Source organism: Drosophila melanogaster, chromosome X (genome assembly GCF_000001215.4).
Source record: "Drosophila melanogaster chromosome X".
NCBI lineage: Eukaryota > Metazoa > Arthropoda > Insecta > Diptera > Drosophilidae > Drosophila > Drosophila melanogaster.
The window spans coordinates 10,957,227-10,984,092 of NC_004354.4; the positions used below are offsets into that span (position 1 = coordinate 10,957,227).

At 43.1% G+C, this 26,866-nt stretch overlaps 3 protein-coding genes across 6 annotated transcripts in view; 1 reads left to right on the plus strand and 2 right to left on the minus strand.

The window, feature by feature from the left end:
• The window catches only part of Myo10A (Myosin 10A), a 33,207-nt gene extending 26,387 nt beyond the window's left edge, over positions 1–6,820 (plus strand). For all 4 annotated transcript variants that reach the window (NM_001298174.1, NM_001042804.3, NM_132441.3 and 1 more), the window contains 4 exons: positions 3,376–3,956; positions 4,045–4,276; positions 4,867–6,009; positions 6,074–6,820. In NM_001298174.1, coding sequence (NP_001285103.1) covers positions 3,376–3,956; positions 4,045–4,276; positions 4,867–6,009; positions 6,074–6,241 — 2,124 coding nt within the window. In that variant the 3' untranslated portion in view covers positions 6,242–6,820. The remainder of the gene's footprint in view (positions 1–3,375; positions 3,957–4,044; positions 4,277–4,866; positions 6,010–6,073) is intronic.
• Positions 6,806–9,908, minus strand: C901. Its single transcript, NM_132445.3, has 8 exons — positions 9,842–9,908; positions 9,189–9,328; positions 8,984–9,122; positions 8,765–8,923; positions 8,365–8,556; positions 8,233–8,293; positions 7,899–8,029; positions 6,806–7,840 (listed from the first exon to the last, which is right to left on the minus strand). The coding sequence occupies exons 2-8, from the start codon at positions 9,324–9,326 to the stop codon at positions 6,981–6,983; spliced, it is 1,680 nt and encodes a 559-aa protein (NP_572673.1). The 5' UTR covers positions 9,327–9,328; positions 9,842–9,908; the 3' UTR covers positions 6,806–6,980.
• A 587-nt stretch (positions 9,909–10,495) lies between these two features.
• vex (vexed) overlaps positions 10,496–26,866 on the minus strand; it is a 72,180-nt gene continuing 55,809 nt past the window's right edge. The window contains exons 3-6 of the mRNA NM_132446.4: positions 26,471–26,665; positions 20,490–20,610; positions 12,166–12,242; positions 10,496–12,071 (exon numbers count right to left, since the gene is read on the minus strand). Of these exons, the coding sequence (NP_572674.3) occupies positions 11,518–12,071; positions 12,166–12,242; positions 20,490–20,610; positions 26,471–26,665 (947 nt within the window). The 3' untranslated portion in view covers positions 10,496–11,517. The remainder of the gene's footprint in view (positions 12,072–12,165; positions 12,243–20,489; positions 20,611–26,470; positions 26,666–26,866) is intronic.

Genomic DNA, 26,866 nt, shown 5'->3' on the forward strand with positions numbered 1-26,866 from the left:
CTGAGTGATACAGTGAAGTCGGGGTCTCCACTTTACGGTAGCCTCTGTGTCAACATTGTTAGTAGGCAACAAGAAGGAGTAGGGAAATCATCTTTTTCGGGCACTCATTGAATTTCCCAATGGATCAGCAGTCTTTTCTTTCTTTTCCATACCAATTGATATGGTATATATATGATATATAGGTTTGATTTTAAAGTTAGATCTAGTAGGAATCCGACGTTTTATGTACCTATATCGGATGATATCCCCTAAAAGTAGAGAATGTTCCGAAGTCTTCGATTCACTGAATAGTGGTTTTAATGAATCCCCTGATTGTGTTTAATCGATCTTGTCCAACTGGAAGAGGTTGAATCGAGTTGAGCACGGGGAATGGGCTGGGATGTGCGTATTGCACGTTCTAAATTCCCTGGCGAACTTTCTTGCCCCCGGAAAATGAGGAGCGTGCTGGATCAAAAAGATGCCATCACGTTTATAGTTCGGGTTCGATGACCACTCGGTGTGCGATCCATAAAAACACAAGATTAAAGACAATGAGAACTGCTGAATGGGATGGCTTGCTTGCTTGGATGGATGGATGGCTGGATGGATGGTGACCCACAAAGATGCAGGCTGTACGATAGTACAACACGGGTTATTATACTTCTATACGAACGCCATGAAAAAAACCGCATTATAATCTAACCGTAATTTGATTTCAATAATTTAATTACACTCTTTTCGTGTGTGTGTTTGTGTGATTTTGTTGTTGTTTCGTATTGTGCGTCTTTATTGCTTTCGAGCTGCGCCAATAGTAAATTACTTTAATTTCTTTCGACCATCCGCTGCAGTTTGGTCCGCCGTAAATCCATCCAAAACGGACGGACAACTGGCATTAATTTCGAATTTTTAATTAACTAAAGCTCTGGCAAAACAAAAGAAATACCGCGGCACATACGATGAAATTCGTATGAAATAACACAAAGCCAGTCAGTCAGCTAGCCAGCCAAAAAGAAAGTTTTAGCGGTCACATAGAAATTACAGTCCAAATTTAACTCTTGTTTTTGCCCACCACATGCGTGTGCGAGTGCTTTTTGCTGTGACTGTGCGAGAATTATCGCGCTGCAAGTCGAGTGCCACGGTAACTGGAGCATCTAGAGTCCACCGATTCAGGCCATCTGACCCAGTTGGTAGCCCGGTTCCAGTTCTAGTATGCTACAATATAGTACCATACCCACATACCCATTTCTGCTGTTAACATAAGACTTGGCCCCGTTTTTTCGTGTTTTTTTTTTTATTTTTTTGGCTGACAGCTAACAGCTAACAGTCTTCTCGATTGCATCCAGACAGCCAGACGAGTCCCCAAAAGCTTCTGGCCGGGATTAGGCACTTGGACGTGGGTGCTCCGCTTCCCAAGGCGATCTCAATTGGATGTCTAGCACTTAACGATGAATCCTGCTGAGCATGTTGGTGCACCCACGCCATTGATGAAGTTGCATGTTTCTTAGCTCTGTCTTGGTAAAGAAATTGTGTCACTTGCAGATAGTTGATTTTGTTGTTCATTTTTTTTTTTTTTTTGGTAAAGAGTAATACCGTTCTGGAGTATATTAAGCAACATAACTGGCCCAAAGTTATTGCACATGAAATTAACCACAGAAAAACAGAGATGCGTGAAAATGTATGGTAACTCAACTTGCTTTCGTTACATTACTTTTTGTGGTTTCTAGACGCAGTTAAGAAATCTGAAAATAGTGACTGGGAAATGGCCGAAAATCATGCATAATTTATGAACTAAAAACCGCTGTTATGTTTAGAAACCTGTTGGTCTGCCATGAAATATTGATAGCCATCCGAAAATGAAGAAATGGAAATGCTTACTTACTGGTTGATTGACTAAGCGAGTCGTCAGATTGATTTTGGTAGCTCTGGAAATGATATCACCTTTTAATCCACTTTTCCTCTCTCTCTCTCTTTGCATCTTTGCATCTTTGGTGCATTTTAGTTTGATTAAAAAATAGTTGCAATACCAAAATCAATCTTCATCTACAACCAGTTGGGTGTAATGATGAGTTCGTATTGATTTTATGTGTGTTTTTTTTTTTTAATTTTCCTGCAGTGGTTTTTCACGTTGCTGGCCAAAATTTGAACAATGCGCATAATTTTTCACATATGGCAAGTTGATTGATTGGTGAAAGATTTCCGCTTTCATAAACAACAACTTTTACTAATCTCTTCTCGCATGAGCGTGCAAAATGCAATTGTGGGCTGGTTGCGAGTATATACGAGTATATGTTCGTACTTATCTATATAGCCAAATATTTATGGCTGCGTGCCTGTGGGGGCGTGCAGGAAAGATGAAGAAAAAAGCGAAAAAAAAGAAAGCAATTGCAACAAATTGCACCAAATAATTGAATGCAAGCAATAAAAGTGAAAAATCACCAATGCCAGCAAACACTTTCGTTGCCAAAATCGCTCGTATCGCCGACGATCGCCAATATCCAATCCCCGCCAGCTGTCACCGGGCAATATGGGAGCATAAATCATCGGCCACGCCCCCTTCCCGCACAGCAACGGGATGGGCGTCAATGCGAGCAAATGGCAGCCGAACGGCGGCAACTGGTTGCTGGTCATCGAGTTGGCCAAAAAGGCACCCAGCAACTTTCACATGCCATTGACATGGCCAGCAAAACTAAAAAAAAAAAATACAATATATATGCGATTGGCGGGCTGCAAGTTGCAAGTTGCACGGTGCAAGTCAATTAACAAATTGCTGCCTCTCTCAACTCTGCACGGGAAAAAAATAATTGTAATCGCCAGAAAAGTCGACTTTCGAAACTAATTTGTAATCCTTAAGTCGCATCTCAACCGAAATTTATACTTACGACTTCCACAACCAATTATAAATCATTTTTTAATTTGTGTATTTAAATATTTTAATTGAGTTGCATTGTTGGTTATATTCTTGTAATCAAAATTAGGAAATGCCTTGATATTAACAACAAAAACAGAAAAGTTTATTTCTTTTTTGCATTATTTTTTATCAGTGTTTTAGCTCAAATGAACATGCCATCTTGCAATTGAGTTTGAAAGTTATTTCTGTGTAAAACATTGGCGGTCATCTTTTTTGCAAATTGATTAATCAGCTATTAAAAACCGCAGCGTTAACAATAATTAAACACTTATCCTGGTCTAAAACACCTTGATGATCTAATGGTAACATTGATTTTGTAATATATGTATGTTTGATCATCATACCTATATTAACAATATACCTATATTGTTAATATAGGTATATTATATTCAATATAGTCTAAGGATACTTATTTAAGAGCTTAAAGATTGCTCCAAACAGTAAGAAGATTTAAATAATAAAATATTTGATCCTTTCTCCCCCTGCAGTCACAATCGAAGGCCTCCACTTTGTCGTCGGGTGCCCGAGCCGCCGCCCAGACATTGAATGTGCCGCTGGAGCGCCTGGAATCCCGCCAGGCGCACGCCCAGCGCAACGAGCACGGCGTGGATGGCGGATCACGACAGAATGAGCAGCTGCAGCAGTCGGAACTGCATCATCACCTGCAGCAACAGCAGCAGCAGCAGCAGCAGCAGCAGCACCATCAGCAGCAGCAGCAACAGCAGCAGTTGGAGGACGCTATGGAGGAGCAGCACATGGCCACCGATCACCAGCAGCAGCAGCAGCAGCAGTTGGGTCAGCAGCAGGGTCAACAGCAGCGCTTCCTCAAGCAGCAGAGCTACCTGCACTCCGCCCGAAAATCGAATGCTGGCCAACAGCCCTCCTCGCTGACCAACGGACAGGTGCACCACCAGGAGCAGATGCTGCAGCAGCAACAGCAGCAATCACAGTCCCTACCGCATCACGACCTGGATGCCAACTATCTGCAGGACGAGAGTAATGGTGGCACTCCACCGTCGGTCACCAAGTACTCGCTGCTCCAGTTCGCCATGCAGCACTTCCGCAATGAGTGAGTTTCTATTTCAAGTGGGATGGGGCATGGGTTGATTTGGCCAAGAGACATGATTCTAATGTGTATATCTGTGATTCCTTTGTAGCCAACTGAGGGACGCTGACCGCCACCACGAGCGGCACCAGTCCGCCGCGAACCGCTCCTATGCGGAACTGGTCAAGTGGCAGGGCCACGCCATACGCCTGCCGCTCCTCCGACTTCCAAATGATTTGGCGCCACTGGCGCTCGAGTGCTTCGACTGCATCCTGCGCTACTGCGGTGATATACCGCTGGATCCCGACCTCACCGAGGTCAAGTGCGTCTACACTGTGCTCATGGTGAGTGTTGTGCCCGGCTTTTTGGTTCATAGTTCTTAGTTCTGGGTTCTATATTCTGGATTCTGGGTTAGCCAAACCGGTTGGAATCCGATGTCTTGGAGGTGATCCCACAGATATGTGCAACTGGTTTCGGGCGACAACAGAATCGCAGGCCGTTCTGCTGCCCTAGAAATTCGACTTAAGCACCCGAACCGGAAATAGTTTGGATGTGGACATTTCAAAGTCAGAAATTCGCTGGGGAAATGAAGATCGTTTTGCAAGTCAGAGTACGAGAGTACTTAGCATATATGGTTATTATATAGTATAAAGATAAAGGATGTGGACTCCAAGTAGCAATATCGATAAAGGAGACAAGTTCCAGTTTTGCAAAACTTGATTTGAGTTGCAAACAGGAAGAGTTGTTATATAAAGTCAGCAATCGGAAGTCTCTTAAGTTGTATCTTGAACAAACTAAGCTATCAGCTTCCGTATTAAACACATATCTTTTGATTTATGGTTATCAAGGAAGAAGACTTTCAAGTCGGATAATTATATTGTAATAATAATATTCAACTTATTTAACTCATTTTTTCGAAATGTTTCCTTAACAGCATTGTCACAAATACTTGGCCCTGCGTGACGAGGTCTACTGCCAGCTGATGAAGCAGACGACGGCCAACCGGTCACCATGTCCGGATAGCTCGCAGCGTGCCTGGCGTCTGCTCAGCATCCTGGCGGCATACTTTGGCTGCTCGGACGCACTGCGTCCCTACCTGATGGAGCACCTAACCTCGGCGGCCTCCGATCGTCGCCGTTCCTGTCACGGCACTGCGGCCGTTTGTCTGACCAATCTCCGGAAGACGGCCCGCTGTGGCGGCCGCAAGAATGTGCCCAGTGTGGAGGAGGTGACGGCCGTGTCCGCTGGACGTTCAGCCAGGCGACAGATCTACCGCCTGCCCGGCGGAGCGGAGCGTGTGGTCAACACCCGTTGCTCCACCGTGGTGGCTGATGTCATTGCCGAACTGTGCGCCCTCCTGGGCGTGGAATCCGAGGCTGAGCAGCAGGAGTTCTCGCTGTACTGCATCGTCCAGGGTGATGCGTTCACCATGCCGTTGGCCGCCGATGAGTATATCCTTGATGTGACCACCGAGCTGCTCAAGTCCGGACAGCCCTTCTACCTGATCTTCTGCCGATCCGTTTGGCACTTTGCCTTGAAACGAGAACCGGCTCCCATGCCGCTCTACGTGGAGGTGCTCTTCAACCAGGTGGCACCTGATTATCTGGAGGGTCTGCTGCTGGAACTGCCCGGCAATGGGGTGCCCGTACCGGAAATGGTCAGGGATATGGCCAGAATTGCTGCCCTGCTCCATCGGGCTGCCGATCTAAGTCACGTGCCCGCTATGAAGGAGATCAAATTCTTGCTGCCCAAGCCGGCGCTGGGTATCCGTGAGATCCGACCTGCCCAGTGGGTGGGTCTCGTTCAGTCGGCGTGGCCGCAGGTGGCCAACCTAAGTCCCGGCCAGGTGAAGGCGCAGTTCCTCAACGTGCTGGCCACCTGGCCGCTCTTCGGCAGCAGCTTCTTCGCAGTGAAGCGCATTTGGGCGGAGGAGGGTCCGCATGTGGAGGATAACCATAGTCCCATGTGGCGGGATCTCATCCTGGCGCTCAATCGACGTGGCGTTCTCTTCCTGGATCCCAATACACACGAGACCCTGCAGCACTGGAGCTTCATGGAGGTCATTTCCACGCGAAAGGTATGGAGTTGAAATTGCCTGCCAATGGCAAACTGTATTGCTTACTGAAAATATATTCTGGCAGGTTCGTTCGGAGGATGGCGCCCTCTTCCTGGACATGAAGGTGGGCAATCTGATGCAGCAGCGCGTGATCCGTGTCCAAACGGAGCAGGCCCACGAGATCTCGCGCCTGGTGCGCCAGTATATCACCATGGCGCAGATCAGTCAGCGCGACAAGCGGGAGCTCAACTAAGGCAACCAGGATTGCTTAGCTACTCGCTCTTGCAATACCCATTATTATTATTATAATTATTATTATTATTATTCGTATCGATATTGTATTGAGTCATTCTCTCTCTCTCCCATACTTCTACATATTTTTTTGTCGATTCGTAAGTCTCCCATACCAGTTACTACATATATTTATTAACGCCCATATGCAAGAGTCCATATGTATGTTTAGATGTCTATGATGTGCTGGTTTCCATATTCCAATTTTCGATACCCAATCCAATCGTACTACCCCCAACTCGGTGGCGCTAAGATGGCCATATAGATCCCCATTCAAACCCGAGCTCGTAGTCCCCCATTTGTCTTAAGTTTAAGCGAACCAAGTGCAATCCGAGTGCAGGAATTGAACTCCCACAGGCTCTGAGTCCAATCCTCTGGTCCCCTATTCATATTTCGATTCAACGATTTCTTGTAGCACTTAAGATTAGCAAACTTTAATAATATCATTTTTTTTTTTTGACATTTGTTAAATCGAAAATTGCTTAGCTTAATCCCTAAAATTATCATAAATAAATACAATTTATATATGTATATCTATCGCAATGGATGGAGTTTTTTAATTGGATGTTTCATTCATTAGTTAATAATAAATATTCAGAAAAAAAAAAAAATTGCTTTGAGATGCTGCATATGTGGGCCCTTAACTGAACAATGTGTATATATATATAAGAGGGATTACTTGTCATTTGTCAGGTTCTTAACTATATAATATTTGGTATGAGTTGATCGCTGTCATCCTCCTCGTCGTCCTCGTCCTCATCCTCCTCCTCATCGTACTCGCCATCCTCATCCTCCTCATCATCGTCGTCATCTTCGTCCTCCTCCTCGTCTGCCACATTTGGCTTATCCTTGTGGCTGGTCACGGATGTTGCGGCTGTTGTAGCCGTTGGTGCTGTTGTTGCTGTTACTGTTACTGTTCCAGCTGGCGCCAAATTTGCTATTGTTTGCTCCTGGCTAGCGACGATGGGCAGCGGGGGGCGTGGCTGAGGTCCTGTCGCTACCGACACGCTTGTTGCATTACCCTTTACGGTTTTTTCGCCAGATGTGAGGGGAATCGGGGTGGCACGCCTCGTTGTAACGGCGCTTAACGCTTCATTAGTCGCATTGTCGCTGCCAGTTTCAGTTGCCACCACCAATGTCGTCCTTGTGGCGTTGCTGTTGCCGGGTAGTGAATTCATGGGTCCTGCTCCAGCTCCAGTTCCTGCGGTTGCCACGTTGGCTACCGTGTCATTTTTCCGCCGCTCCGGCTCGTTACCCGCTGGCAACTTTTCTCCAACCAGCCCGCCTCCTGGCTCGCTGTCATCGGGCACACCTGCACCGATGTCCTGCTGCCCGTTCTGGTCCAGTTCGCCATCTAGTTCCAGTACGAGCTCAGCGGGTGTGGGCGGTGTGATTCGCGGTGGCGCCTCTGAGGTCAGCAGAAAGTCATCGCGTATCTCGCAGTTCTTGCCCAGAAATCCCTGCCGGCACTGGCACTGGTAGCTCCCATCCTCGCGACTCAGCGATGTGCACTTGCCCCCGTTTTCGCACGTATCCGGATGCTCCACGCAGTAGGTGAGCTCTGTGGGTCAACTCGGTCAATTTCCCGTTGGCATGGTCACATATACGGATATACTCACTCTCGTCGCACAGCATTCCGCCCCAGCCGGGATGGCAGTTGCACTCCCATGGCGCCTCGCAATCCCCATTGGCACATCCCGGATACGGGAAGCACTTGTCGCACTGGCTACCCGTCCAGCCCACCTTGCAGCTGGAGAAGAAGGGGATGTCCGTGAAAATTGATGACAGATATGGGTTCGTTTTGCTGTTAGTTTGCTGTTAGCTAACTGAGCCATAATGCTTGGGAATGTTAAATTAAGGATAAAAATAGTTGACTTATCCGAAAAGGGGCACTCCAGCTTGCCGAAACCACATTTTCTGCATTTTCTTTATTGAAATGCTGCTCCTACTTACCGGCACTCGCCAGGTTTGCGGCAATATCCGTGCTGCTTGCTGCAATCTGGGTCACAGATTGCTGGAATGGCGGAATGGAGTTTGGGATTAGTAGGGTGAATGGCGGATTCCTTTGGTGGTTGCAGGACTTACGCGTCTGGCAAAGTAGTCCGGTATATCCGGGTAGGCAGAGGCATTCCAGTGGCTTGTTGCAGGTGCCGTGCTGACAGCCCGGCATCGTGGCGCATTCGGAGCAGGTGCGTCCAGCATAACCAATCCGGCAGCGGCACTCCCCAGGCGCTTCGCAATATCCACGGGTGCTGTGGCATCCGGTACGGCAACTTGCTTTGGTTGCGCGCGGATTGGAGGAAACAGGCAATTGAGTAATCGGATTGGACAGAGTTAGGAATGTTTGATTTGATTGGAAATGTCATATAACAAGTACAACCCCCAAAACGATATTAGTTCCCTATGTTTTAACTCCTTCTCTAAATGCTCCGTTCTTTAAATGTAAGATTGTAATCAGGCTTATCCTTTTCCGGTAACTACTTACGTTCCGTGCAGAAGAGTCCCGCCCAGCCAGGCTTACAGATGCACTCGAATGGCTTGGTGCATCCGCCATGTTGGCAACCTGGAAGCGGAATGCACTTGTCGCAGAGTTCGCCGCTGTATCCGATGCGACACCTGCATTCACCGGGTCGCTGGCAATAACCTGTGTGAATGTGAGTTCAGGGGTCACAAGATAGGGAATCATCTGAAGGAGTAAACATACCATTCATCGGGTCACAGCCCCTTCGACACATAGGCACCTGGCAAAGATCACCCTGCCACCCAGGAAGGCACTTGAAGTCACCTTTTTCATCGCAAACATAGTGTGCATTTTGCCGCTGTTTCTGTGATTTCTCACAGGCCTTAGGTAATCGAATATTTTCGGAATTGGTTCGAGAAAATTATGAACGTTAGGTTCTCCAACTTACTCGCTGTTTCCAGAGTGGAATATTCGAATTACTACTTTGCCGCGCATCGAAGTTGCGTCTATAGGCATTCATTTCCTCCAATTTGAGGGCGGTAATCGCGGTCACCAGCAGGAGAGCCGCCTTTTTGTCTGACAACATATCTAAGTCCGATTTAATAATAATATAATAAGTGTTTGTTGTTTCTATTAATAAATATAATATTATTAATATTATACGTTTGACTACTCCGTTAAAATTCCCTGCAAATAATGGCTTTTATGTGTACATAAAAAGCAAGATCATCTAAGTCGGATCTAACGACCTCTTCACAAAAAAAGTTTCTTAGACTTTAAACCAACTTAATGTGCTGAACTTTATGACTGAATAAAGAAAACCTAAGTGTAGGCCTTGTCAAATGTCTAGATGTTTTCGATTATCGGCTTAAACGAAAAGTGTTTTCGTTTGGCCAAACTTAGACCGTTAAAAGAAATCGACGGCCCACGGCCCCTCGTCGCAATTAACATGTTTGAAGACAACTTTCTTCGCGGCCGAACCAAAAAGAACGGGAATCACACCGCCGACAGAGAACCCGACAACCAAACAACCGATTTCTTGATGAATCACCACTGGCGAGAAGAAATGAAACTTGAAGAATGCAAATGCAAAAGAATTACTTTTAACGGTTAAGACTGCAGCTTCTTGTCGTCGGTCCGTCTCGGTCTGCGATCGCTTTGGGACTAATCAAGTAGCCGCCTCGTCGGACCAGCTGCCTCTGGCCGATTCTCGACTCTTTCTTTAAGTCAAGTCAAGTCAAGTCTTCGCTCTTCTCTCTGTCATTCTTCTGGCCTTCACCGTGAACTCAAGCCTCGAAGCCGAGAGGCAAAGCCAGAGAAAGAGCGCTGAAAGGCACCTAACCGACCATTGGTGGTAATTGGGTCAACCGGTAAACCCAAAACAGCTGAGTACTCAAGCACAGTGGGTCCAGATATGGTTTTTATGGACCACTCTACACTTTGAAAAAGAAGAAAACTAGGAAAACTTGTACCACAAAATCAGGAAATAAATAAAATCTGAAACAATTTTAAATTAATAATGTAATTATACTATAAAGATCTATATGCCTACATATCCAATCTATTAAATGCTTTAATAGCATTAACTATTAAATGTTTCTTTTTATATGCCCAAAAACTATTTATTTTATTTTATTTTACAATTACTTTCGACCCACTGTGCAGCACTGACGATCGAGTCACCAAACAAGTTGTAGATAAACCAGGATGGCTCAAGACTCTAGATTGGTAAATGTTCAAAGACAACATTGGTTTACTTTAAAATTATACTCGTTCTTTATTGAATGATCTCATTATTGGTTTAATTATAATTATAATAATTATTTCGACATTCGTGTGTACCTAAAATCCAGATTAATACTAAGATCCAAACGTTAATTCCGACTCCAGAGGGTTGTCTGCCAGTTGGGTAACCAAAAATTGTGGGCCTTAATCATTTGCTTTTGACAAATGTATCATATATGTTATGTTATGTGTAGAACGTGTGTGTGCTATATGCTTGCGAGTCGGGGGGAACTAACGATTAGACAGATACACTCGTGCACATCCACATACATGTATATATAGGTTCTTTCACTACGCAGCTCGACTCCATTTTCACTGTAGATGTTATGCGGTATTTGATGACTTAGTCTCTAGTTTCTAGTATTATCCGATCCGAGATCCGAGCGTCTTCACAGACCCCCAGCATTTATATTGAGTTGTTGATTGGGTCCTGAGCCCAAATGCTTACACGCGAGTGTTTCCTTAACTAATTAGAGAAATGCTAACCGAAGGAAGTCCACAGCAGCCGTGATATCAATATGGTTATATGATGAATATCATGTGTGTGGAGGAGATCATAAGTCTTTGGAAGTTTTTTTTTAAATTTATAAAGTATCTAAGAGAGCAGAAGTTAGTAGTCCGAAATTGTAGAACCCCTCGAAAACTTCAGAAATATGTGATATTCCTCCATATATACCCTATATTTCACTGGCAGTGTATCCTTTATTTCCGGTTCTCTTCTCTAGCGAGACAAACAAAAAAAAAAATCCTGACCTCATCACACATACATATACATACATATGCTATGATCTTCTTAATCCACTGGCTTAATGTTTAAACGCTTACATACGATGGGGTACTTTATTGATTTTGGGCCGGAAGTGAGGGGGCGTGGCAGGGGCGCGGGTGATATGATATGATATGATGAGTGGGGGAGACCGTACACCATAACCTACACGGAGAAAAAAAAAAATGGACACCGCAACTTGAGTGGGCGGCATGACCACGTCGCCTTAGACGAAGATGAACTGGGCGTGGCCGCACTTCTTGGGCGGACCGACGGTCAGACGGAGCCATTTGCCGCGGCACGACGGCGCCGGCAGCGCGCTCCAACGTGTCGTGCGTCCGGCCAGCCCCTCCCCCCGGCAATGGTAGGTGGGCGGCAGCGTGGGCGAGGGCGTGGCCGGCACAGCGCTGCGCTTTCCCGCTGTCCGGCGGCTGTGCGACATTTGCGACATCTGCGACTGCCGCTGGTGACGGTAGTCGGTACTCTCGTTGCTGTCCGAGTCCAGGGCATTCTGCAGGTCATCCTGCTCATCCTGCTCCGGCTCCTCATCCTCCTCCTCCGCCTCGCCATCCTGATTGGTCGCCTCCTCTTCGCTGCTGGTCTCACGCTGCAGTCGCTCCTCCTCAAGGTCATCCGTACGCTGGCCAAAGGCAGAGGCTGCGGATGAAACTGTGGTCGTGGACGGCGTAGTGGGTCCTTGTGGTGTCCTGGCGGTGGTGGAGCTGCCGGCTGAGTCTTGGATCAATGCCTCAAGGTCACAGCGCACCGTGATGCGATCGCCTGGAAAATAAAACACAAGACAGTCAAAATATTATTTTACACATTTGATTGCATAAATATTAAATACTACTTTAGTTACTTTGATTTTTCTTACCTTCTGTCATCAGGTTATATGGCGGCAACTTGTTGCAGGCTTTAGATGATTTTATTACCTCGAATTCCACGCAGTATCTATAAAGAAAGTTTAAGAATAGCGCAAATTATTAATAATTATACAAAGAAGAGATGCGAATATCTTAATAATTTGCAAAACATTCAAATAGATTTAAAGATGAAATCGGTTTCACTGGCTAAATAATGCTTAATTAATTAATCCATCCTCATAATCTGCATCCTACGCCTTCGAAACGCTCGCTTATTTGGGTATTCACTCATTCAGTCGCTCATTGAGCGATTCATTCGTCCGTTTGGTCCTTCATTGATTATGCATGTCCTTCGGTGACGCCTCATTAGAGGAGCAAAGGATCTGGCTGGCCATTGAGATGTTAAATATTACAATTATTGTAATTCAGATTCAGATTCCATCAACGGACGCAAAGTAGACAGAAACAGCAGCAGGAGCACTGATTTGTGCAATTGTGCGGACTGAAGCGGGCTGCTGAATACAGGACTTCAAAGGAAGAGGAAATGCGAATTGTCTATTAAGCCTAACAATTTCCGTTTCCGTTAGGCAAAAAAGAGCAAAAACAAACATGGCAGGCGAAAAATCGAACTGACAAGTGCCTTTGAGTGTGTGGTGTGCGGGTGTGCGTGTGTAAGTGTGCAAGAGTGTCGAGAGTGTCTGTGTGTGCGTCTGACAGCTGTCAAGGTGTTGACAACGGAAATTGCGTAGGAAATTTCAAAAGTGCCCGACATTTTGGGGCATTTTTGATTTTACCTACCACTTTCCCACCCACCGGAAAGCCAGGCCACTTAACCCCAGGGCAAAAATAAAAAAGAGGGGAAACTCGTGGATATAGCCATATATAGCTAATATACGCTGGCTGCTGCTGCTGCTGCTGCTGCTGCTCCAATGATGAAGGCAGATTAGCCAGGATGCAGCGGAAATGGAAATTGACGTCGCACTCAGACCGCAGAAAACAAGACTCCCCCCCCCCAATGCCGAGTCATAAATAAAGAGAATTTGTATTAAAATGGGAGTCGCCATTGGAGATTGTGCGAGGCGCAGGGGAAACAGCTGAAAGCTTAATTAAGTCCCGGCATAAAGCGAACCGAAGGACCCTCTGCGCCCGGGTAATAAAGGTAAATTGAAAAAATTAATGTAAATAAACAGGCGCCGACGACGCGCCGAGTAATAAAAATAAACAAGGCAATGCACAAAACTCGAGGACCAAAACATAATTAAAGACAAGCAATTTTTGGGCCGGGGGTATTTGTCTGGCCAGGAAACGGAGGCAAAATCAGCAGCAGGACGAGGTCCTACAGCCACGGCAATCATAAAATAAAAAGCAATTGTTATGCTTGGCTTGCGGTGAGCGAAGGAATAGCCACTTATTATTAGCCAGTTCCAGGAAGGCGGTCTTGGCTAAAAATTCGCTCTAAAAGCCCACTGATTTATAAAAAAAAAAAAATGTGACGAGTTGTCAGCGATAAACGGATAATGAAGGGATAAAATGTAAAATGAACCACAAAGCTCAGAATTTTTAATTTATTAACTGATTAACCTTTTAAAGTGCACACAAATCAAAAAATGCAAAAGCACAGTAATTCAATTACAAATAATTGAAACATTATAATCATTTTAAAGTCACACATCAAAGAAAATATTTGATTGAGCGCGTTAATGGAGCTAAGTAAAAACGAATTAAGTTCATTCAGTCAGTCGGTCATTCTGTCCCATCAACAATTTACCACATTCAGTTGAATTTCATTCGAGGCCTTTTTATGAAACAATTCATAATTAGTTTTTAAATGTTAAGGTATGTTAATCTTTAGACTATTGCTCGACTAAACTAAACATCTTGCACTTGTGAAAATGTGAGTTGCGTTTAAAATATTTATAAAATTCTCGCAAATTTTTATGATTGCCAGTAACATTGATATTTAGCTTTGTTATTAGCAGCTCAAAACTGGTTTTATTTTAAAGTAAATAAGCCAAGTTATGAAGAAAACACCGTTTTTTAATATCCGATTTTTAGCCATAATATTATTTTATTTTTTGCTAAAAAATAATCAGTATTTTCTCAATAGCAATAAAAATAGTTGTCCAAAAGTGGAATGTCATACCTCGTTGAATTCGTTACAAAATTCCCTATCGACCTGTATTCAAAGTTGGAAATTCTAATTTTTTGCCATTTTTTGCAAATTTTGATGATGCCCCTTATCGAAAATGCGAAAATTTGTCAAAATTTTGATTTTTTGGAGTCATAAAAATAGTGATAGGGATAGTTAGCTATGCTTATTGGCAGTACAAAACAGTCTTTATTTTAGCGGTGATATATTGTTTGACCAAGTTATGGAGAAAACCCCGCATGTAAATATCCGTTTTTTGGGAAATTTTATTTTTTGCTAAAAAATAATCAGTATTTTCTCAATAGCAATAAAAATAATTGTCCAAATGTGGAATGTTATACCTCGTTGAATTCGTAACAAAATTCCCTATCGACCTGTATTCAAAGTTGGAAATTCTAATTTTTTGCCATTTTTCGCAAATTTTGATGATGGTACCCCTTATCGAAAATGTGAAAATTTATCAAAATTTTTATTTTTGGGAATCATAAAAATAGTGATAGGGATAGTTAGCTATGCTTATTGGCAGTACAAAACAGTCTTTATTTTAGCTGTGCCACCTTTTTGGGCCAAGTTATGGCAAAAATCACGTTTGAAAGCGTTAATTGGCCATAATAATGACTAAACACGAATTCGGATTATTAAATAAAACAAATACAAACTTAAATTCAATTACTTATAATGTGCAATATTAATGTCTTTATTAAAAATCAATACGGGCAATTGAAAAACATTGTTAACACCCAATTATTGAAAATGTTGTTTAGCTCATAGTTTTATAGAAAAACAGAAATAACACCAAAATTCACTCAGAATGAGGCACTTGGTTTGCTCTCAATCTAAAAGGGAATCCAGCTATTTATCATCCTTGAAATGGCAGCATGAAAAGTGACCCTCCAACAAATTTAGACCACTGGCAATTGTGCCGGGACCACAATGGATCAACTTTTGCGGCTTGGCCAGCAAATTTGCGGTCAAAACATTAACATATACACGGAACGACAATTGGTACCCTCTTTCTGGTCGCCCTTCCCTCTGTCCGGGAAAGTCATTTTCTTGTCAAATATTTTGCCACTTCAAAGGACGACAACTGTCAACAGCAACAACAACAACAAGAACAGCGACATCGGTCGGCGGCATACAGTCACTTAAAAAAGTATTTGCACTCGCTTATATGAAAGGCAAACAAGAGCTGGTAACAAGATGAAGTAAGCGCCGTTTCAGCTGTGCTAAAAATAATTGCTCCACAAAGTTGGCTCACAGCTGGATGGCCACACGATGTCCCGCTGCCACGCCCCTTTCCCCTCACGCCGCCCACCTTGCACAACACTCGCTTTCCATTTGCCTACCGCCAATGCCGGAAACGAAAACGATGGCGACGACAAAAAGGGCCAGGCGACATTGCAATTTAGACTTGAATAAACACTGTGCAAAATTTCATTCTCTTAGATAATTTTAAATATTCTTTCACAGTTTATGCTAATATTTTATAGAAAGGCTTTCCTAACTATTGTCATTTTAATTTAGGAATTAGGCAACTGACTTTGAAAAACACTTAATTGTGTTTCTGACCAGCTCCTGCTATGCTTTTTTTTCCCGGTGCATGCCTTAAGCAACAGGCAGCAGGCCAGGAGGGATTTCTTGGACTCGGACTTGGTCTTCGTCGTGGTCTTGGTTTTTTGCCCGGCCAAAAAGTGAGAGGAAGCACTTTGCAGCGCTTGAGTGAGTCGCCTCCGAAGGGAAATGTTAAAGGGATTCCGCTGGACGCTGGTTGTCTTTGTTGTCGTCGTGATCCATCTTCGTCCATCCACTGGCCCACCCAGCCGTATCCAGCCCAATCCCGGCCAGCCACCCGGTCTTTCTTGCGTTTTAATGATGATTGAGAACGGCGTTGCTGGGAGAAGGAAAGTCAGATTTGGCCGCAGCTCGGAAAACCTTGTTGCATGCTTAGTCAATGCAAAAGCTGATTTGGTGGCGCCACAGTGGGGTGGTTGGGCGTTGAGTATCTGGGTGGGCGCGGCTGGTGGGATTACTGTGACAGTTGCGCATCGCTGGCCACCGCGAGGCAAAAGCAAAAAGCTTTGTGCAAATAAAGCTGTCGGCATGTAGATTAGACTGAAACATTCTAGTTTCCTCGTTGCTTTTGCTCTGTTCCCTGTTTTCTTCTTTTCGACCAAATAATTGATATGGAAAGAAAGTGTCGGAGGTGCAGAGGTGATTGTTTCCTTTGCCATTCGCTTTTCCGATTAAAAATTGAAAAAAAAAAATGCCATAATAACGAACGGAAAATGCTGGCGATAATAGTAAGGATGGTGCTATAGTGAAATGGAAAGTGGATCAAAGTGCATAAATGTATTTGAAGCGTTTGTAAAAAAAATATATTACTCTAAACTCAATATCTATAAGAATTGAATGGAAAACTGACAGTGAGTGGCCCTTGAAAATGGCAAACGGACTGTCCTTGTCTGGAAAAAAAAACTCGTTTAAATAGCTCCGTCGCTCAATGGGAATTTTTCCATTTAACCATTTCATTTGGCCCCTTTTTGAGATGCTTAGCCTTGTCCTGGAATCTTCAGTTAACCCACCTTTAGCCAACCACCCACCCAGCTAGTCAGGCCACATTTTGCCGCATTTTGCTTGGCAGCTGGCCGCCATTAAGTGCATAATTCAATTTGTAAAGCCGCCGACTTTGAGTGCCCCTAAAAGTATGCAAAGCAGCCGCAGACGGACAAACAGAAAAATCCGCAAACTCCTTTCTCAGTAAAAAGCCGCCTGCATAGATCAACGGGCACAAAGAGGGTGTATAAACATATAAAAGTATATACATATTATATATATATATATATATATATATATATATATTTATATATGTGCGTGTAAGAGGTTCTGTCGTAATGAAAATAAAGTAGCAGCTTTAACGCATTTTTATGGCTCTTATTCCGTTGTCAACCGTATGCAACAAACAACAACAGCAGAATGCGCGATAAATGCGAATGTGTTGGGGCTGCCAAGGAAATGGAACGAGGATATTAGGTGGGGGATTGGGCAATAAGAACGACCCCGACGCACCTGCTCTATGCAAATGAGGAAGGTGAAAATGGTGTGGGGCATGGGTATGAAATCGTAAAATCTGTCAATTCGCAGACGCATTGTCTTTAATTTCCAGGAGCGAGCAATCAAGCAGGCATCTTTCTTTTTTTTTGGGAGCGGATTGCGGGCAAAGTTGGGCCTAAAATTTCCAAACTTGCATTTAATAAAATGAATGAGCAACTAAATAATATAAAAAACAATATGGCAATCAATCAAAAAAATCCATGTATCATTCATCTGTGCCAACATTTTGACCATCCAATCGAAATGTACATTTCGTACATTGGCATTAGAGTACCACATATCGATCGTTGCGGTCCTCACACTTCACTTTTCTTTGTTGCCTTGTTGCCTCACTTTTCAGGAGGGAAAAATCAGCGACATGCGAGTGGAAAGTCCGTCCCTGGCTAGTTGGCATTTTCCTCGGCCGCTTTGTTTGCTCGCGTCTGCTGGCAAATTTATGCGGTCCAGGCTAATCCTCGTGGGGATTTGGGCTTAAAACGTTTTATTGTTGCCCCACGTAGGCGCAGACAGTGGGCGTGGTTGGCGACGACGGCAGTTGGGGGCGTGGCACACACGGCTGTCGACTGCAGATTTCCCAGTTGCCTTGTAAATTTATCGTATTAAAAAAGTGTGAATTTTCAACAACGCTGTTGTTGGTCGACGGCCCACTCTCCTTTGTCCTCTTTGTCTTTGCTGCCACATCCTGCTCCATCTTCGCCCTTTTTAATTTCTTTCTTTCTGGCCCTCTTGAGCTGCCTTTGATACGCCCAGCCACCCAGCCACCCAGCCACCTACTTCACCTTACAGACGCCGCCACTTGACACTGTCATTATGTAAATTAAATTGTGGCGAATTATTGTTTTTATTTTTATTTCGGTTTGGGCCATCTTCGTTTGTTTTTTGTTTTTCTGTTTGCCTACCCAGCACCACCCTCCCCCCCCCCCCATCACACGCACTTTTGCTGTAATTTATGTATATGTTTATTTATTTCCCCACCACTTTCATCTGCCGCCTGTCGCAGCTTTTGTTGTTCAAGTGTATAATTCATAATTTGCGGTTCTCTTCCTCTTCCTCAAATCGCTGACAAAGCAATAAAAGTTTCTCCAGCAAGTTAACAAATCACCAGAGAGGCTGTTCAAGGGGGCGTGGCTGTTGCCAAGGGGGCGAGAAAAAGGAGTAGACTTAATCTGGGTAACTATATTTACTACGGCATCATACAAATTAGCTGCTTAATAGCGTTATTTAACTTGAATTCGGAAATAAGAACATGTTATTTTTTAGAGGCTGAATCAAAAGTTCGTTTTCAATTTAAGCAGCTAGCTATCTTTAGCATCTTCAACTCATTCAGCTTCTAAATCAACCATAACTCCTTGCTGGCCATTCGTCATTTTGCCATGTTTACCGATTTACTTATGGATTTCGAGTTAGTGCCAGTGCAAACTGATATAAGCCACAATCCATCCGTTTCAATGAGCAAACTCGTTTCGACTTCGACTTCCTTTTCGTCCTTGGTCCTGACCAACCATCAAACGACCCCTCTGTTAATTAAGGCTAGAGTAGAAGACAGGATATACTCGAACAAACATACACATATGTGTGTGTTCAGAAAAGAGAAAATGTAAATTATCGGCTTGGGCTAAGTTTACTGCTAAATCCCATTCAAGAAAGTTTCAACGCCACCTAATTAAATGTTGGTATCACTAGACATTAGATCATTTTTGCGTCGTATCAAAAATCTGTTCATCTTTGTAATAGAAAATGAAACCCAAATGTAACCTAAAATCCAAACAAAATTTAAGGATGGTCAAAGAAAATAAAAACAAAGCACAAAATGAAAAATCGTAAAATAATAAAATGCGGATTTGATTTAATTTTACTTTTCGACGGCGGGAAATAACAAAAACAACAAAAGCGAGTCGTATCACAATAAACGGCTTTTGATGGGCCAAAAGCACACTTGGCTGGAGAGTGGGAACATAAAAACATCAAAAAAAAAAAAGGACCGCTCAGGAGGTTCTTGGAAAAAAAGAACGCTTCTGTCCGAATTCGGCACGTGATTGATGTGCGCTTATTGTGGCATCCATAATGGGAGAGCAGAAGATGTTGGACAGATTTTTCAGCTACCTCTTAGAAGGTAAGAACATTGGGCATATCTGGCCATGGAAAAAACTCAATACATATAGAAAGTGAATAGCCATCAACAAGTCAAATCCTTACACAAAAAATCACAAAGAAATAAATTCAGAAGCCACAAAGAAATTGGCTGGAAACTAGTAAAAGATGGCGTCTAGTAAAATATGAAATTTATAAAATAAGAGGGCTTTTGAGATGCAGCAGAGTAAGGACTGTTCCTTTGTTTGTTTTGTCTGCCCGTGTTTGCCTTGGCCACGCCACAAATAGGATATCAAGGACACTTAAGGACATGTCGCAGGCACTACTTGGATCAAACGCACATAACACCAACAAAACACAAGCTGGCTGGCCAACCTGGCCAAGCAAAACATAAAAAAATCAAAGGAGGCAAACAAACGGCACAAAAAACGCCGAGCAATAACGAAAGAAGTCGAAAGAATTAACAACGCGTCAAATCAGGGCCAGCTTAGAACAGTTTAATGGGAAAATTCCGCCCCCCCCCCTTCTACTTTCTGGTTTTTTATGATGGACTTTTATTGCCAGCGTTTATGTTTTCCATCCTTTTTCACCGCCATGCCATGTTTTCCTTCGGGACATGAAATTATTTTGCATATCGCGCGTCATAAAAACTGAACGGCTAGCAAATTTGGGATAAACCCACCCAAATCCCCCAAGTCGTAATGTCCAGGCTGAATCACATGGGTTGAGCTATAAGTTTTCCCATAAACGACAAGCCAGAGCCATCTGTACGCGAAATTGGTAGATTTGCCAGCTAAATTTTGATATATCGATTGATATTTAAAATTAAGCGATGCATAAACCATTCTACTCAATATTCTTGAGAGTGCTGCACAATATCATATGTTAAGGTAATTAATTTATTTATTTAAGTGCTTCATTTACTATCTAAAATGCACTATCTAAAATATCTCTAAAATTGCGTACAACGGTGCGTATACTTACTCCTGATCATGGTTGTGTTTGTAGGTGTCGCGGTAGCGCGTGCGCAGATTGTGCCGCAAATCTCCACTCTCGTTGACATGATGATTGTGCGTGAGTGCAGCTGGCAGAAGAAGGGCCATTTCTGAAAGAGAATAATGTGGAGAATGTTGTGTTATTTTGGGCAAATCTTTTGCTATTCGCGGGAAATCAATTTCAATGCTCGGAATCCCAAGAGCTCAAGGTTGTGGTTGTTTCGTAACGCACGCATACACTGCCATAATTCAATTGCTGTTCACTCCCCCGAAAAACCCATAGTATATACACTTGTATGTAAGCCGGAAGTATGCGTGCCGAAGCGCCTGGGAGTATGCTACGTTTTCCGTGTCCCCCATTTTGTTGTTTGCCCTGTCGTTTGCTCTTTTTCTTTTCTCGCTTGTTGTTTTTTTTTTTTTGGTTTTTGTTTCCTCCAGCGCGGAATCAAAACATGCCATTAACAGGCGACCAAATAAAAAAGCCACGCAAACAGCATGAGCTGGATCCGCGCTGCTGCTCCTCCTCCTCCCCCTCCTCCACCTGGTTGCGCCCCTCAGCCGACCACAGATTGCATAGAAATGCGAACCGCACTGCCATTCCAACCAGACCCTACTGCCCCGAGTCCCTTTCTGTCACGGAGCCAGCGACAACAGCAGCACCAACACCTTGGATGACCCGACGTGCCGCGGGTGCAGAACGATGCCACATGCCACAGACACTCGAAGAAATCAGTGGCACAAAAGGTAGTCAGGGAGAATTAGCTTGTTACATATTTCAAATAAATAATATAGATCATAGCAAACTTGAAAGTTATGCGCTTTAAAATCATATATATATATATAATTCCTTTTCTCGCAGTGCACTGCTCTCCTTTGATTCGCTACTGTGTTTACCCGATATAATTTACGTGTGCGATTTGTTTACTGTTTGCGCAGTGACTCCGGAGCACTCAAAGGATCCTCCGCCGCATCGAGAAAGGGGTGCTCCCAGCGAAACCATTGCCATGTCAGTCAGAGACGGATGCCAGCAAGGATTGCGGGAAAGCCGTGCTCATTTTAGACGTTTGTAATGAATGTTACCAATCCTGAAATTCTCTATTCCACTTTATTGCATTGGCTGCTGCAAAAGTACAGAGATGCATCGCCCAATGCATTATCCTATTAGCTACCAAAGATCAGAAGCTGTAAAAAGTACAAGTTCAGTGGTGGTCGAGCGAAAGGATTATAATGGGCTATTCAACAGGATCGCAGGATAGCTCCTAGAACAAGCGGCAAGTCATGGATGATCCATTAGATTGAGCAATAGCATTATGGCGTATGGTGTATGGTGTATGGCGTTATGGTGTACAAGATGGTAAACGGAGACAGAATTGCCTTGGACTAGGTTTCGATTGCAAATGGAATTTTGGTACAAACACAGCGAGTTTCTCTGTGCAAATTGTGCGAGTTGTTGGACGAGGGAGGGTGTCTGTTATTTCAGGGCTGGTCCATATGCGTTGCATAATTTTAGGCGCCGCAGCAACTTATGCAAATTTAACGAGCCAAGTGCTAAACGCTGGGGGTGTGTGTGTTTCGGAGGGGGAGGGGAGGGGTGGTAAGGAGAATGGGAATTTGCATAATCAAATGCCATATTGTTGCCCCTCATCCCGCTTCAGCCGCCTATTCCTTTCAAGGTCCTTCCGTTTTGACTTCGCCTTGGGCATATTAACTTCAAGAAAAAACTTTGCTACGCAAAAATGGAAAAGTTATCCATTTCAAACCGAACAGCAGGTGCTGCTGCATATGATCAGATCAAAAATCTTACTTTCAGTCCATTAGAGATGCATAATTGGATTAAAATATGTTGGAACCGGTATATTAGCATTTTATAAACAATGCAAATTAGATTGCTTTGAGTGCAGATACAAAAAAAAAAAAAGAGCTGCGCAGAGTCCCTTTTCAATTATGTGTATTGCAATCTGTATAAAGGGTACTCCACATTCCTCGACTGATTGGCTACTGGCCAAAAGTGTGGCGCTGGCACTTCATCGTTCATCCCGGACGATTACCAACTTGGTGGCCAAGCAGCCGAGTTGACATTCACACTCGCACACACACACTAACGCCAGTTAATTGGAATTTAGGACATGGAAACTGTGTATGTGAGTGCTGAGCAATTATTTTTATAACGTTAATGAGCACGGCGCATTATTGTGGTTGGCGGAAAGTAGGGGCTCTTGGGTCCTTGAGCTTTTGGGGGGAAGCGGGCAGCAAGGCCACAGTGAGAGCGAAAAGTACGTGTACGTGTGGCAAATGTCGCACGATAAAACAGGAAAAAAATTGAAGCAAAATTCAAGCAGTAAGGCGAAAGCCGAAAACTTCCGAAAATAGTGTGCAACTTGAGCTCGAGAGCTTATGAATTATGTAGATGGCAATTAGCGCTTAATTTTTTTGGTTTTTCGGTTTTCTATAGGCATTCTGATCATACATCTTTTATGGTTTTCGGGATGTTCTTGTGAGTCCTATTGCTTTACCTTTAACCTGTTTGTCCTTCTGGCCACGCCCTGTTTACCTTTATTATTGCCCTTAAACACACACACACAGCTTGTTTGTTGGCAATTAAGGTGGAATTAGACAATTTTTAATAGGAAACGTAAGGATGCACAGCTCCGACTTCCCTGTGAACACGCGGCAAATTGAATTTGTCTTGAGTAGCTATACATACATACTCACATACAAGTTGGGGGTTTATGAAAATCCCAGCTACTTGCGAAAGTTACTTACTTTTTGCATTCTTAAATAAAGTGGGTAATAACAAACGCACAGATAGACTTTCCCAATCGTTTGGTTCATTTCTCTAACACAACTAAAAACCACAGATGCGCAGTTCTTTGATTTTTGCCGCAACATTTGGCTTAAGCGACGCTTTTAATGCCCTGTAATTAGTGGGGGAAACACAAGACGATTTTCCAACTGTGTGTGTGTATGCATATATGTGTGTACATATATATCCGCATCCGCATCCGTATCTGTTTCTCTTTCGCTAGTCCTGCGGCGATTGTCTGTCGGCTATTTGCAGCATAAACACAACCGCACTTCCGCCCACACGAAGGCGGGGGCGTGGCTGGCGGGAGCCGGGGGAAGTGCTAAAAACAATAAACAGCTTAAGCGCATTATGAGCGTTAAGCACACGCGTCAATGTATGTGTATGCATATACATATATGCGAGGATATGCCCACAGCCGGACACACACACACATGCACACACTCACAGTAAGGAAGCGGAGCAAACGCCTTAATTAACATTTCCTCCCAGATACCCTGAGCACCGCAAATGTATGTGTTTGCCAGGATATACGTAATTGCGGACCAATTATGAAACAGGTTGGAATGTGATATTTATCTTGTCGTCTACGATTTTGTGTTTCAGCCAAAATTTAGCTCATTTGCCCACTTGTTTGTGGGGACATAAGCTTGAATTTATCTGCATTTTTATGAACCTTTTCAAAACATATAATATTTTAAACATTCGAACAAAGCGACCATTCATTTTGCCTCTCTGTGCAACAAACAAATCAACATAATTATGCACATTTACGTTTTATATTTGTCAATCCATTTGAAACGAGATATTATGTCGTGACTAAAAATTTCCGACTGCACGAGAAGTTTTTATCAAACTCATTAATTAATTCAAAATAAGCATGAGCCCACGTTCTGATTATAAATATAATTAAATATGTAATTATATAAAAGCGGGCTTAGATTAAAAACAACATTGAATTTAACGAACAGCTAAATTTCCGAATTTCGATGACCGCATTTTTTTTTTTTTTTGATAGTTTTTCATTCCATTCCACATCAGTTCGCCAATTTAAGGTGATGTTTATATATTTTAGGCAAGTTATTAAGGGTTTGATTTTATTTTGCATATATAGTTTCGGTAAAACATTATAAGTGCATAAATTATAGGGGACATTGCGCTAATCACATCCCTTTAGAATTTTGTTTTTGTAAATATTTTTAATTGATTGCAGTCCATAATAAACTTACTTAATTAAATGGGCTGGCTTTGGGTAGGTAAAATTAAAAATTAGGTATTCAAAAATAATATGAATAGCAGTTTAAATATAAAATATTAATTTTATGTGCACAAACAGGTAAATACAACCATAAATTGTGCTGGCACCTTAGAAATGCCACTCAGCATATAATTTTTGATGGCAAAGGTATATATATATATATATGAATATATATATTCATATTTCTAGCTTGGCACGTTTGCCACATTCAATTTCCTTCCATTTAATGGCTTTCAGCTATTCGAATGACTAACTTTAAAGTGCCCAAGTGCCGGTTTTCCATATATAATAATGTAATAATGTTTAACAACAATGTTGTTCCTTGCTCCAATTAATAATGCCCTTTTTTTGCTCCATTTTCTTGCTCCAATCAGACGCATTCATCTATGCAGTTGGCAGCTCCATTCTTCTCGTTCTGCACGCTGTTAAATAATATTTTAATGGCAGCAATCAAAGTTTTAATTAAACGCTTAAAGAGTTGTGCGATGCACACATGTGCCGAGCAGAAAAAAAAAAAAACTGAGAACAAAAATAACAAAAATGGCAAACCAGAAGGCAAAACTAAATCCAAACAAGAGTTGGGTGCAAAGTGGGTGGCATAGTGGGTGGGCACGTCCAAGGCTAATGGAGCGCAGGCGACCCAAAACATAAACAAAAACTTTCGCAGCGATATTTTAATAGTTTTCTCCACCCCACACCCCCTTTGTCTGTGTTTTTAAGCCGGCGGTGACACTTAGCCAAATATAATATGGCTTTTATGTCAGCCACTTGCAGAAAATTGCTTTGGATTGAGGGGGGGGGGGGGGTGAAGCTGGAGGGGATGGGCTATATGACATTTTTTGCCACTGCCAGTTTTCCCACCCACCGCTCATCGCCCAACTTTCTACGCCCTTTCTCCTGCAGAGAAAGCAGCTTCTGCTTCTGCTCCTGCTGCTTTCTTTCACGTACTCTGGCTTTCTTGTTTGGAGTTTGGCAGATCCGTTTTTTGCCTTGGCTTTTCGATGAGCGGAAGGTAGTGCACTGAGCGAAATAATCAGGTATCTGCAAAATAATGCTGTCAGATAATATAAAAACATCTAATACTTTGAAATAGCTTCTAGCTTCTCTAGTTCTAGCTGGGATCTTTCAGTTATCTAATTCCTAATATTGAATAGCTTTAAAGTTGATTTAAATTATGATGATACCTTTTTGTGCGATCTAAGTAAGAAATTATATGTTTGCTGCTAATTAAAAATAGTTAATTTCTCTACGCAATGTGTCCTTGCTTAAATAATTATAAGGTTCCCTATGCAGTGGATTACTGTGGTTAGATATGTAGCAAATTGCATAGTCGACACAGAACTGATATGCATTGCGCTTCCTGCCTGTGTGTGTGTGCATGCAAAAGGCAATTTGAAAGGGTTTCAACTTTCTGCAAACGCCCCCCTCAAAACCGACCCAACCACCCACAAAACCCACCCCCACCCCCATAGCAAAAAACAATGAATGGCGGGAGTGCATCAGAGGTCCTTGATGCCGCTGTCAGTCTACTTAGTCTGGTTTAGGTGCAAAAGCTTTTTGCCCCAAATCTTCGTTTGCCCTTGCAATGTGGCGTCGTCACAAAAGGTATCCTGTATCCCGAATATCCTGCAAGGTGGGGGGTCAAGGGTTGTGCGATGATCAAATCAGCGTGTTTATGACGTCCAAAGTTTGAAGGATAAAGTGAGAGGCAAGCCTGACAACGTGGCTTATCGTTTTGAACTAACTGTTGCCTTGATAAATTGAAATTCAAAATGAAAATTAATTATATGCGAACAAAGAATATTAAGCAAAAACCGAAGCAGTTCTTGTGTACGTTTAATATATATATTAGTCATTTTAATTCCTGAAAATGGACTTTGTTGCCGACAGACAAGGGATTTCCACTCACCTCGCAATATCTTCTTGTCGTGGTGTCCATGGCATCGGTATCCTTGGCAACTCCTTTTTTGTTGCAACGTGGGGCAGTGCTTGCCACCATTTTGAGCCGCTTGCAGGATCTGCCTGTTCCGCGTCATCATGCCCGTGCCGCAACTTCGGTCGCATTCACTCCAGGCACCCCAATCGCCCACCTGGCAGTCCAGCACTGAAATGGAAAAAAGGACATTCGTAAATTGGCTTTATGTTTACTAGCTTACTAAGAAAGATATCAGTCAGCATCAGTTTGCATCCGTATAACTTAAATACATGAACAACTAGCTCTATTTCAAAGATTTTGCCATCCAAATATCCTTGAAATATGTAAGCCTAAGCCTACAATAGACAAGGATGCTGGCAAATTGCATTT